The 12,558-nt window shown below is 33.0% G+C and overlaps 1 protein-coding gene across 4 annotated transcripts in view; it reads left to right on the top strand.

Moving 5' to 3' along the window:
• Positions 1–12,558, top strand: part of NBEA (neurobeachin) — a 533,052-nt gene that overhangs the window by 194,721 nt on the left and 325,773 nt on the right. For 3 of the 4 annotated variants that reach the window (XM_064504927.1, XM_064504928.1, XM_064504929.1), the window contains exons 25-30: positions 1,653–1,676; positions 4,249–4,429; positions 5,781–5,911; positions 7,268–7,375; positions 9,247–9,415; positions 10,785–10,880. In XM_064504927.1, the coding sequence (XP_064360997.1) occupies positions 1,653–1,676; positions 4,249–4,429; positions 5,781–5,911; positions 7,268–7,375; positions 9,247–9,415; positions 10,785–10,880 (709 nt within the window). The remainder of the gene's footprint in view (positions 1–1,652; positions 1,677–4,248; positions 4,430–5,780; positions 5,912–7,267; positions 7,376–9,246; positions 9,416–10,784; positions 10,881–12,558) is intronic. The other variant, XM_064504930.1, reaches the window with a different exon arrangement.

The following is a 12,558-nucleotide window of genomic DNA, read 5'->3' as shown; positions in this document are numbered from 1 at the left end:
GTGGAGTGTGGCAAAAGAAATACATTTGAGGAGCTGAAATAACTCAAAATTGAGAGTAAATTTCTGGCCCCCTTGAAATTAATTTGTTTTTCCATTGATTCTGTGAAATCTAGAATTTTAACTCTGGCTTACAGCATTTAAAACAGCAGCTCTTAAACTATGATCTGAAGACCGCTGGTGTTATATGAGTATCTGTATACAAAACTCGATAAAGCATTTACAAACAGCCTTATTGGTTCTGTGGATTAAAAGTGAGGACAGAATATTTTTCTATGCATTCAGTGTATACCATAAGCCTTATTATGTTCATGGCTCATGTGGTGGCACAGGTACAGTGTGATCTGTGGGCAGTTCTGAGAATCAACAGTGGTGTGCTGTGATCTAGTAATCTTGAGAAAACAACCATAGGTTGATCCTCAAGATGCATCCAGCTACAGAAGAGGCAGACCTATTAAAAAATGGCTGAAAGTGATCTTTTCTGTTTGAAAAGGAAAGTGGTTTGTTTCAGATTCTTCTTTCTGCCAGATCAGATTTTTTCCACTACTTAAATTACAAAAATATTGAAATACTCTTGAAAAATCCATTTATTTCTATACTTTTTTGGCATTTTGTTTTTTTTTGTGTGATTTTATCATAAAACATACTGAAGATATTTGGTGGTTTTCAACAGGGAAATATTACAATTATTTTTAAGTACTAGAGAGTGATAACTTGACTACAGATTACATTTGGAACTTTCCATGATCAGTTATCATTTTCAAATCACCTTGTAGTGTAGATAGCATGTTCTTCTGTCAGTCTTCTTTCCAAGATAGTAAGGAGACAAAACTTCTCTTTTCTTTTTTTATTAACTCAGGTTTTACCTAAATATAAACTGTGAAAACTTAAGGATTAGTTTCAGGCCTGTTGTGGTAAAAGAGAAGGTCGTTCTACCCAGAATAAAAACATGAAATTTAGTGCAGCTGTTTAACTGTGAACATTGGAATTTGACAACTAGCCCAGTCCCGGGGACTGGATAAATCTTTAGGATTTTTCTGTGGTGCAAAAACTTTCAAATATCCAGCATGGTATTGGTTTAAGTTGAAGAAATCACACCCGAATGTAATCTATGGAATGAGCTCTCTTGTGTTCCTTCAAATGAAGGAGCATTATGCATGAAGAGCCAGTTTGCTTTTTGTGATTTTTATTTCTTTTGTCAAAGCATTTTAAACATATTTGCCTCCTCAAACAAAGATTAACTATGTTATTACATTTCAGTTGAATGGTTTGTTGTAAAATGCTCATTTTATTTCTATGACTTACACAATCAGTGAAAACGCTACTTTGATCTACAAAATTGCCTCACAAAATCGGTCTATGTACTATATAAAATATGTCCTTTGGTTTGGAGGAATCAGTGTTTACATGAACTCCACAATAATGCAAGATTTACGGTTTTTCCTTTCTTGTGTATAGCAATCTGTGGAAGTCTTTATTTTCAAATGTTCATGCTAAGCTGAAATGTTATGTTATTCTAATTATAAATTAATCAATGCATAATTTCAAGATACTAATTTGTTTCAATTTTACATTGTATTTTTAGTTAACGTAAATAATTTTCTTTTTCTTTTATTGTTGTGATCTGTTGTCTGTTTTGTCTATTGCATGTCCAGGGTTCTAAGGTTAGTATTGCTGCTGTAAGTTTCCGTTTTTGCATTTTCAAAAATTTCTTATTTTTCATAATTTAATATTTTGGCTTTTTAATTTATTTTCTATATCATCTAATAGGATGTGAGTAGGAATGTATTGGGCATATATATTAATTTTTCCTAGAATGTTCCCCTTCAGTCTTATGCACTTAATGCATTGTCAAGTGTAAGGCTTACTGTTAACTACAAAACTGTAGGCAGGTTGACAAGCTATTTTAAGTTATAGATGTGGTTGTCAGTAGAAGATAACTTCAGGCTCTGAACATGTAATTGTATGGGAGACTTCTTATTGCTCTTAAAATATGCAGAGTAGACGTGGGATGGTGATCAGTGCATTTTAAGCATTTTTAAATCACATCAATGTAAAATATTGCGAATATCTGAAGGTAGCTTGATCCACAAGGGAACTTATTTTAAATGTTATCGGAATATCAATGTGCTGTATTTATCAGGTAGAATTGATGGTAAGGTTTGCCATAAAAATGACTGTCTTTTTTATTTTTTGTTTTCTTCTCTCCCAGCAGAACTTTAGGATGATTTTAAAACAGAGATGCTGGTTTTTTTCTATTCAAAGTTTGCAAAAATCCTGATAGAATACACTAAAATGTGATACAAAATAAATTTATGTCATAACTTGGGAAAAATAAAATAATAGATATACTGAGAAGGTTACAGAAATCATCCCCCAATCACAAGAGTATGATTGATGCAATACAGTTAATGCCTGAGAAAAATCTACAGCAGGCAGTCAATAGGCTGCTAGCAAGCATCTCTGATATTATTTCAAGTATGGGTTCAAAGTACAAGTTTCTGTAACCACCTTTTCTACACTTTTCTAGCAGATGACACTATAGATTTTTGCAGTTTTGCAGTCTTTGGATAAATGCTTTTAGGAGTTATATCCCGATCTGTTATGAAAAACAACAGCTTGCTTTTCCAGAAAGTGGGAAAACAACACAACAAAGCTAGGAAGACCTGTCCAAAGAGAGGCTGGTAATAGTTCTTCTGAGGTTTAATTGTCCTTTTACTGTTTGCCTGATCTTGCTGGGCAGATCTGACAGGTGACAGCCCTTCCCAAATCACCCATGTAGCTGACATGTTGCATCCTTATGAGAAATTAAATGAAGTGTTATCTGTCGTTGTGATGACACATGCCACATTATGTCTTGCACATTTCAGAACAGTTGTTTTCTTAAAGCTGTTTGGTGCAGTTTGCACTGATGATATATTATGATCTAAACTATTCTAAAAAGTAACTCTTGAGTGAGAATACTCATTTTTTTAGAAGCAGGGAAATAAAGGAATTTTGATTTTTCCCTATTTTTCTTTTGAAATAAATGTTCTTAACAGCAGCACCAAATGTATTTTAAACTTTTTTTCACAGAACAGAAGAACAAAAATGAGGAAAATGAAAGTAACACTTTTAAGTAATAAATAATACATATAAGTAATACAATTAATAATACATATAATACAGTGTAAGTAATAGGTAATACAAAGTAACTGAATCTGTGTTCAAAAGAGGTTTGGGATCTGAAATCTTGCTGACAATCAGTAAGAATCAGGCATCTACAGAATTTTTAAAATAGTACTTAGGCATACAAATCTCAAATCAAATACTAATCACAAATGTCACAGTCAAGTACTAAATCTAGTTTTCAATTGTGCCTAGCTCCAGAGGTAAAAGTAAGGGTTAGCTACTTATGCAGATTTTTTTTTTTAAATTAAACATACTGTTTACTCACTTATCTGCAGTGTTAGACATCTAAATGCCTTTGAAAGCCTATCTCTACATGTTCAAGTATCTTTTTGGAGAAAAACGTGACCCCTTTTTAGACTTCAGAAATAATGGGCTCATTCACCATTTTTCTGCGGATTCCCATTAAGGAGAGTACAACACTACAGTAGAAAGAAAATTGTGATTCTGTGGGAAATGTAAGCTGCATGCCGTATAACTTCGTCAAATTTTAATTCCTCCATGTCACTCTAGTGAGCAAACATGCTGTCTTCTGATTTCCAGAAGAACTGAAGTCTGTCAGGTTGCTATAGGGCAGTAAGCATTCCCAGGGGAGAAAGAATTTGTGGAAGCAGAGCCAAACTGACTTTCCCCAGTCTCCACCTCTTACATCTACTTATTTGTGTAAAGGATCGTAGGAGCTATACAGAGTGCAATTACCTTAATGTGCTACCGATGTGCTATCAGTTGGGTTAGCCAATGGAAGAACGTAAGAAAATGTTGCATCCAGTTATATCTTGCACAGTTTTACTAGCTGGCCACACTTGTCGTTATGTAATTGCTAGTAATTTTCTCATTTATATTACATTTTTTTTTATTCTCTAATAGAGCATGTGAATGTAAATATTTTTTCTCACTCTTCATGCCGTCTTACTTTGAATTTCACTCATAATTTATGCTAATGGAAATAATAGGAGTTTTTAATAACTTTTTCATGTATTTAATCTACCATTAGTGTAACAATTTAGATTTTAATGTGTATGTGATACCTTTGTATTTAATTTGTGTTCAAACAATGTTTAATTTAATTATCTCCTTTTAAAGACGGAATTGGAAAATATTGAAGTGACACAAGGAATGTCAGCAGAGACAGCAGTAACTTTCCTCAGTCGTCTGATGGCAATGGTTGATGTACTGGTATTTGCCAGTTCTCTAAATTTCAGTGAGATTGAAGCTGAAAAAAACATGTCTTCTGGAGGTTTAATGCGACAGTGCCTAAGGCTTGGTAAGTCTGCAGACAGCGTGCCTAAATAATTACTTACAGATCAATGGACTAAAGCTAGACCAAGTAATGACACATGCAGGAAATGACCTTGTACTGATTACGTTGTGACAGATCAAAACCTCCCAAATTATTGCTGACCTGATACTGTGTTAAGGTTGATTCTATTCCAGCACAAAAATACATTAAAATGACATGTCCAAAATTGTTCTTACTTATGTTCTTCAGGTTGTACATCCTTTCTAGGGAGCAAAAATATTAAAGGAAGGTAAAAGGTAAAAAAAAAAAAAAAAATGTTCTTCCTAAAAATTGCTCTGCTACACACCTTTTGCAAAATTCCGTGTCCAAGTCTCTGTAGATTCAGTAGGCTACTTATAGCCTATGTCAGATTAAAAGCATGGAATGTTAGTGCACACTCTGCAGACCTCGGTATATGTTGCAACATATCATCTCTCTTTGCTATTTACTTTTTTGCATATTTATATACTGTCTGTACTATGCCTATTACAGTTGTACAGTTATACAGCTTTTAGTTTGGTGAGCACATAGTTTGAGACGTGAACATTTTGAATTGACTTATGTAGATATCATATTATTTCTCACTTTTTCCCCTGCCTGTTGTACTGAGAAGAAATTCTCTGAATTGTATAAAGCTCAGGTCAAGATCTTTGCTATATATACAGTTGCAATTAATTTAGGATATTTAAATGTTCTATTCTATTCAACCTGCATGACTTTATACTTCTGAACATTTAATTTGGTCTGTCAGCATGATGCACTTTCTGTAGTGCGAAGTGCCCCATACTTTCTTACCTTTCAAGTACTGAATAATTTTTATATTTCAATTTTGTCCTGCTATTACTCATACCACCTATTGGGTTATAGAGAATTAGTATTAGTATAAAACTAATTAGTATAAAACTTATGGTTTATCCTCAGTGGTCGTTTTTCATCAAATCATAAATTAATCCTACTATTTCTCCTATTCTAGCTGTACAGCCCTAAAAGAATTCTGGCTATACAGAAGTGCTTTCAGGATCTTAAGTTTTGATAACTGATGGACAAGATAGGAGAGCTCTATTTCAAGGACCAATGTTCCATTTTCAAATTTTAATCTGTCGATATAGCAGTTAGATAAAACATAAATTTGTTCAACTAAAAGAATGAAATGAGAAAGTCACCATAATGTTCTGTTAGTATCAACAGAGAGTCTAATGTGAGATCTGTATTGCAGTCACTGTTTGGGCATGATTATCGACATATCAGACTAGAGGTGTATGGATTGCTAATTGGTATTCCGAAAATAACTTTGAGAAAATACCCCAATTTGCATCATTTTATAACTCCTCTTTAGTGTGCTGTGTGGCTGTGAGAAACTGCTTAGAGTGTCGGCAAAGGCAGAGAGAGAGAGTGAACAAGACTTCACTAATCAGCAGTAAAACTCAAGAGACTCTTCAGGGTGTAACTGCATCAGCAATAACCAAGGTAATCAAGTCTTCAGTCACCAGCAGCTTGGGCCAGACTGTACTGCTGCTTTATATGACCACAGAATAATTGTAACTGCTTTCTCAAATACTTGTTGGCAAAAGCTTTTTTTTCTTTTTTTTTCTTTTTTTTCTTTTTTCTTTTTTTTCTTTTTTTTTCTTTTTTCTTTCTTTTTTTTTTTTTTTTTTTTTTTTTTTTTTGCTATTAACTGATGTAAAATGGAGGGGGGTTGTTTGTTTGTTTGTTTTTGAAACACGAAAATGTTAATACAATAGTATGACTGGAGCTGTTTTCAAGAGCTGTGTCGCTCCTGCCTGGTCTACTTCAAATGATCAAGTTCTTCACTCACATCTGCCCCTGTTTACCTGCATCATTTTTTAATCTCTCAAGGCACCTGCAATTCTGATAAAATTCTGCAATGATGTTTTTGTAAGTAGAGCATCTGAGCCCTTGTAACTTCAGTAGAACTTTACATACATAGAGTTCAGTATTTTCAGTCTGATTTTAAGAGTGAAACTTGTTTAATATACACTTACTGCTTAGTCTCACCAGTTTCATTACTTTATTCCTCATCTTTTTATTTTCTCAAATGTGTTGACAGCTTTTAGAATTTGGGAGTCCTTAAGCTAAAATCATAGCCCGTGACTACAATATGGTGTGTAAACTGACAGAATCACTTTTTTGCTACTGTATTTTCATTAATAACTGTAGTGTTTTTTTCTTCTTTAAAGCTTTTTTCAGGTAGTATTTATAAACTCACTACACTGACAGTATTATTTCATTAAATCTCATGAAAATATTATTCCTTCACCTTTTCACATTTGATGCAAAACAAATAAGGAGAAGGAAACCTTTAGATGTTTTGTCATCATTTGTACTACACTGTCATTTTTTAAAGCATAGTACTTTACAGTAATTAGTCTGTAATAATAGTTCTCAAAGTAAAATGAAAAGGAGCTACTTTTGACTATATTTCTGCTCATAGTTCTTACATTTAATACACATTAGAACCGCTATATTGTACTGCTGTGAAACAACTATAATCTGAAATAAATTTTTGTGTGCAAATTAGTACTTTAACTTCTGGGAAGATATACAATTGCTGTGATGTATTGGCAAGATGTAACAATTTATATCTAAATACTTATTATTAAGACAATAATTTAAAATATTGCTCTATTTGTGAAACCCTTGTCTGAGTATTATATTGGAAGTAGTCTAGTAGTAAAAAAGCATTTAAAATTCAGATAAAATTTAGATAGTGGTGTCTAAAAGAGGTATCAAATTAAGGTTCTAGGAAAAATGCTTTCAATTAAGATATTTGGAAAAAAATTTCTCACAACTTTTTATTTTTAGAATCCCCTTGAAAATGTCCCCGGCAATCTTTCTCCTATAAAAGACCCTGATAGACTTCTTCAGGATGTTGATATTAATCGTCTACGAGCAGTTGTTTTTCGTGATGTGGTGAGTAATGTGTGCTGTAGTTCTTCCTTCTGCAAAATCATCACTTATATTTGAAAAAGGTTTTGATTGTAAAAGAATTAAAAATATCTTCATCACAATTCGTATAATATCTAGGAAGCCATCTGCTCATGGCTTTGTAGCTCCTGGCCACTTTCTACACTTTAAATTCATATTGATAAGCTATTTGAGATTAGTAGGTAACTGCACTTTACAGTCAGACTTCATCTTAACCAAATAATCATAGCCAGAACAAATATTGATTGAAAATGTATTACAATATTGTCCACTATTTGTCCAACTAAAGTTGGAGGAGGAATTATTGTACCTATTACAGAACTGCAGCAAGTCAGTTTAAAATGTCAATTTTTACTTCTGCTAAATATAAATATATAAGTATACAAATATATATGTAAAAAATCAATTGTTGTTCCGGTTTATCTGCAGCTGTTTTTAGCACAAGACCATGCCACAATGTGTTTGTTTTTGAAAGCAGTACAATAGGAATTACTTTGTGTGTATGTGTGTATAAATATATACACACACACATATATAAAAATATATACACACACATATATAAAAATATATACACACACATATATAAATACATATATGTATTTATATATATACACATACGCACACATAAAGTAATTTGTATTGTACTGTACTGCTTTTTATATATATATATATATATGTATGTATTTATGCAAATAGCACTTTAAAGATTAGAGTCTCCAACCTAAGTTTAAGTGAAATGAAGTGAAAACTGAAGTTAGGAGTCATTTAGGTCAGAAACACAATTTGTGACAAAGAGAATTTATCTGTCAGGATGACCTGATCAGAACAGAGAAAAGAAAACTAAAAACGTTATTTCTGATGTTTCTATGAAAGAACTTAATAAGAGGATTTCCAGTTATTTTAAAGGGTTATAATGACATGCAGCCAAATTAAACAGCACCCAGAGGAAAATGGAAAGCAAGCACTGGATTTGTAGTAGAAAATGTGTATTTGTGACAATAAGACAATGCAAAACCACTATACAAGTAAATAGATACTGAAAGCTTAATTCTGTCTATGCTGGTTTTTATATTATAATAAAAAATACATTTCAGCTGAATTACAACAACTTAAACACAATCAGAACCACACCTAAGGATAGGTAAAATAAGTATTTGCCATAGAACAGCAGACTATATGAGATGGGAGGAAAAGAAGACAGCAAAGGTGCTTCGGACTTGGTATTTACTTTACTCATGTCAAATGTCTTGAAAAGTGGCATTGCTGTCACAGATCTAGTTGAAGGAGAAGTCAGTATGTATGAGCTGGGATGTACGGCTGGAGGAAAAATGATGGTCATAGCCTTCCTGTCTCTGTGTTACCAGAACACATATACCTGCTAATTTACCCAATGTTAGCTGAAACAGCATCAGCAAGCCCAGTTTTCTCTCTAGGCACTACCCTATAGCTTCTTGTGGCAGGAGCTTTGGGATTCTGGTTGCTGGGGCAGCAAAAGCAATTGTCTTCACTGCTGAGAAGACTCGAATGTGCTATCATGTAAGAGCAGAATCAGGCCCCTACTCTGAAAAGCACATTGCCTTCACAGTCCCACAGCTATGTCTCATTGCCAAATTGCCTGTAAAATTCAGTTCTTAATACGGCTACTTTGTATATTGCATATGGATATGCTGCATACATGCTATATGCATAATACTCCACTGAAAATGCATTAAATCTTTTATGTAATCCATTTACTATTATGTTAATGGATATAACTTCTCAAAAATGTATTATTTATAAAGCTTCATGATAAGCTTGTGTGAAAATTCTATGCAAATGTCCAATATTATAGGTCTGTTCCTTTTTCTCTAACACAGGATGATAGCAAACAGGCTCAGTTCTTAGCTTTGGCAGTAGTATACTTTATTTCTGTTCTGATGGTCTCCAAATACCGTGATATACTAGAACCTCAGCGAGAGACTGCAAGATCTGGGAGCCAGGCAGGTAGAAATATCAGACAAGAAATAAATTCACCAACAAGTACAGGTACATCTGTTTTCTTCAAATGTTATTTTTTATGTGGAAGTTTTTTAGAACTGTAATTATTTTACTACAAAATACTTTTTAATGAACAACTTAATATTCTAACAGGAAACAACTTGCTACTTTGTTTCTCTAAAATCATTTGACATTGACATGCATTGATAGATTTCAATTAGCTTGTATATTTACTCATCGGGTTTAACTAATTTTCATTTGTTTATTTTTTATGCTTTCATTTTTTTAATTTGTATGCGATTGAAAAGAAACAGGGTGCTCGATAGAGTTAAAGTTGTGAAGTACAAGATAGTTCATCAGCACAAGTTCATAAATCTGTTATTTGTTAGTAAGGGTTCTATACCATGTGAAATGTATAAGTGGCAAACACAAAATTTGCCCACATGAACTCCTTTTGTTTGAATAAGGAGGCTTGTGTAAGAATAGTAGTGGAGGACTGTACTTTCCTGAGGTCCTGCTGTGTTGGCGTCTACATTTAAAAGTCTATGCAAACAGTATAATAAAAAGGAAGCATTTCTGTTGCCCTTTTTGACTGATCTGTTTGTGATTTTTACTACTGTTATTATTATTATTTAGTGAAAATGTTGTTCAGCCTGAGAGGGAGGAAGACTGTTACTTGAAGAACCTGGCAGAAATTAGGGATCCAAATTCTTTCCCACTTTGTTTCAAATATTTTATATTGGCAATTCCATAGATCTTTCAAGTCCTATTGGATTGTTTGTAACTGTACCTTCTGTGTTAAAAGAGGTGGAAAACTGAAAACAGTAGCTACATCTCTCCATGATGCTCTCCATTTACATTTTTCTTCTAATATTGAATTTGAATTAATTTCTTCATTTATGGAGTTGCTAATTTTCATTCTTCATAGACTGTATCTTCCAATTTGTGTCATATTTACACTTAGTCATTATTTTCTGATTCATCATTGTGTTTTAATTTACTTCTTATACATTGTTTTCAAAGTCCATGTGTTTATAGACTTTCCATTTTAAATAAAGCTGTATAAATGTAGTCAATTATGAGCAATCATAATTTGATGTGCCTTCCTGGTTATATATTATGGTTTTGCAGTAGGAAACTGCTGGTTTCAGTGAACTGCACCCATGGCTGTCTTGTGTGTATATATTTCTGTGTCCTTTTTTTCCCCGTGAATGTTACTCTTGCAGTACCCAACTAATAGGTATGCTGTTTCCTATCTCTTGATACAGAACTTTTCTTCCTTTAGAAATGCATTTTTGTTGATAATACCATATTTGCATGTTTCAATGAGATAGGACTTCTGTCATGGATCCACAGTGGACCAGGCCACACATGATTACTAGCTGGCTCACATTTGATTCCATGATTTTCTCCACAGTTGTGGTCATACCATCTATCCCTCACCCAAGTTTGAACCATGGATTCCTTGCCAAGTTAATTCCTGAGCAGAGCTTTGCCCACTCATTTTACAAAGGTAATATTAACATCATCTCCTAACCTGTTTGGGTGTTCTTATTTAATGTGATGTAATTCAAGAACTAACTGTGATGTAATTGTTGATAAACAAGTAGACGCCTCAGGTTACATGGAGATCAGACCTGATGATACCTTTAAAACTTTAACTTCCTGCCTACATTTCTCTACAAAATCTCTTTCCCACTTTTACTACCAATAACTTTATTTACTATGAAATAAATAAAAAATAGAGCAGTGAGGTGGGTGTTGAAAATTTTAAGTGCTTTTGGTCTGGGGTTATTCTGCTACAGTATTAGGTCCATAAAAATAAAATCAGGCCTATTTTAAAAACATTACATACCAAATGAAATATATAGTACTTTTGTAATATTCCCTTTCCCCATACCTTCTCCCGTTATTCTTTCTTCCTTCCTTTCTTGCTTTTTTCTTGCCTTCTTGATGGTATGTAAACCTTTTATATTGTATGTACTGTGAATTATTTTATGCCTGTTAGTTAATGTGTTGTGCTGTGCTTTTCTTGAAAGAGACTACTTTTGTGACCAGAGAAACTATTACATGTTATAAGCCTGCTTGTTGTTGTTGTTGTTGTTAACAGATACTATCTAAAGTAAGGAATGTGTTTTTCAGATGTCATAATCTTAAAAGGAAAGGGGTACCTGGATGTAAGTTTAGCCAGGTTTGCATGTACATTTCCCCCATTTATTTGCATGTACCATGCTGAGAATACAGAAATGTCATAGAGGTTAAAAAACTTAATCTGATGAAAATGTTCTTCATATCATTTTGAAAAACCTCCATGGGTAAACAGACTGATTAAAAAAAAACCTAAGAAGAGATTTAAAATTGCATCCTCCTGTTTATAACAAACAGAAATAGTGAACTTCCTGTTTTATGAATAATGCAGCTTATATTTATCATACAGTATTCTCAGAGCATTATACTAAACTTTTCATTAGATCAGCTTAAAATATCACTGTGTTAAGCTGGCATTTCTTAAACTTTGTTTTGTGTGTGTGTTTTGTGTGTGTGTTTTGTGTGTGTGTTTTGTGTGTGTGTGTGTGTGTGTGTAAATTATAAAATGTTTTAAACTCTGACAACTAGTAAGCAAGGACTTATCATTTCCTTTAACGTAAAGACTATTGTCCACCATTCAAAGAACAAGTTTTTATTTTGGGTCATACAATTTATCTCCTTGCTGACTCAATTTGCTGATGTGGTATTCTTTGTTGTGACATATTAGTATATATATGATTTAATCCATTGATGATAAAGGGAACCATTTGCTGTTAGTTCAGCAGAGTGCTACAATACTCTGTAGTATTACAGAGTAGTAGTGAAAACTTAAATATACCTGAAACTTAATTGAATCTTGTTCTCTCATCTTTTTTTGCATTTAAAAAACCTTTTGTGTATCGTGCACTAGGATATTTTATTTTTAACCAGCTACACTGAAAATTGGGATTGATCAGACTGCCTCAAAACACAGAGTGGTTTAAAAACATTTAACTTTTTATTATGTTGTGTGCAATAAAAGGAAATTATGCAACATAAATGAGATTATATTGCTGTTTGTATGAAGCATGACCCTTGAAATGATGGTTAGCAAAAGAAGGGGAAAAAAACAGATAGTTTTTCTTTTATCCACATACAGTATTTGAAATAAAATACACAGCAAA

This window comes from Dromaius novaehollandiae, chromosome 1, assembly GCF_036370855.1.
Source record: "Dromaius novaehollandiae isolate bDroNov1 chromosome 1, bDroNov1.hap1, whole genome shotgun sequence".
Classification (NCBI taxonomy): Eukaryota; Metazoa; Chordata; class Aves; order Casuariiformes; family Dromaiidae; genus Dromaius; species Dromaius novaehollandiae.
This window is presented reverse-complemented; position numbering and strand designations above follow the sequence as displayed.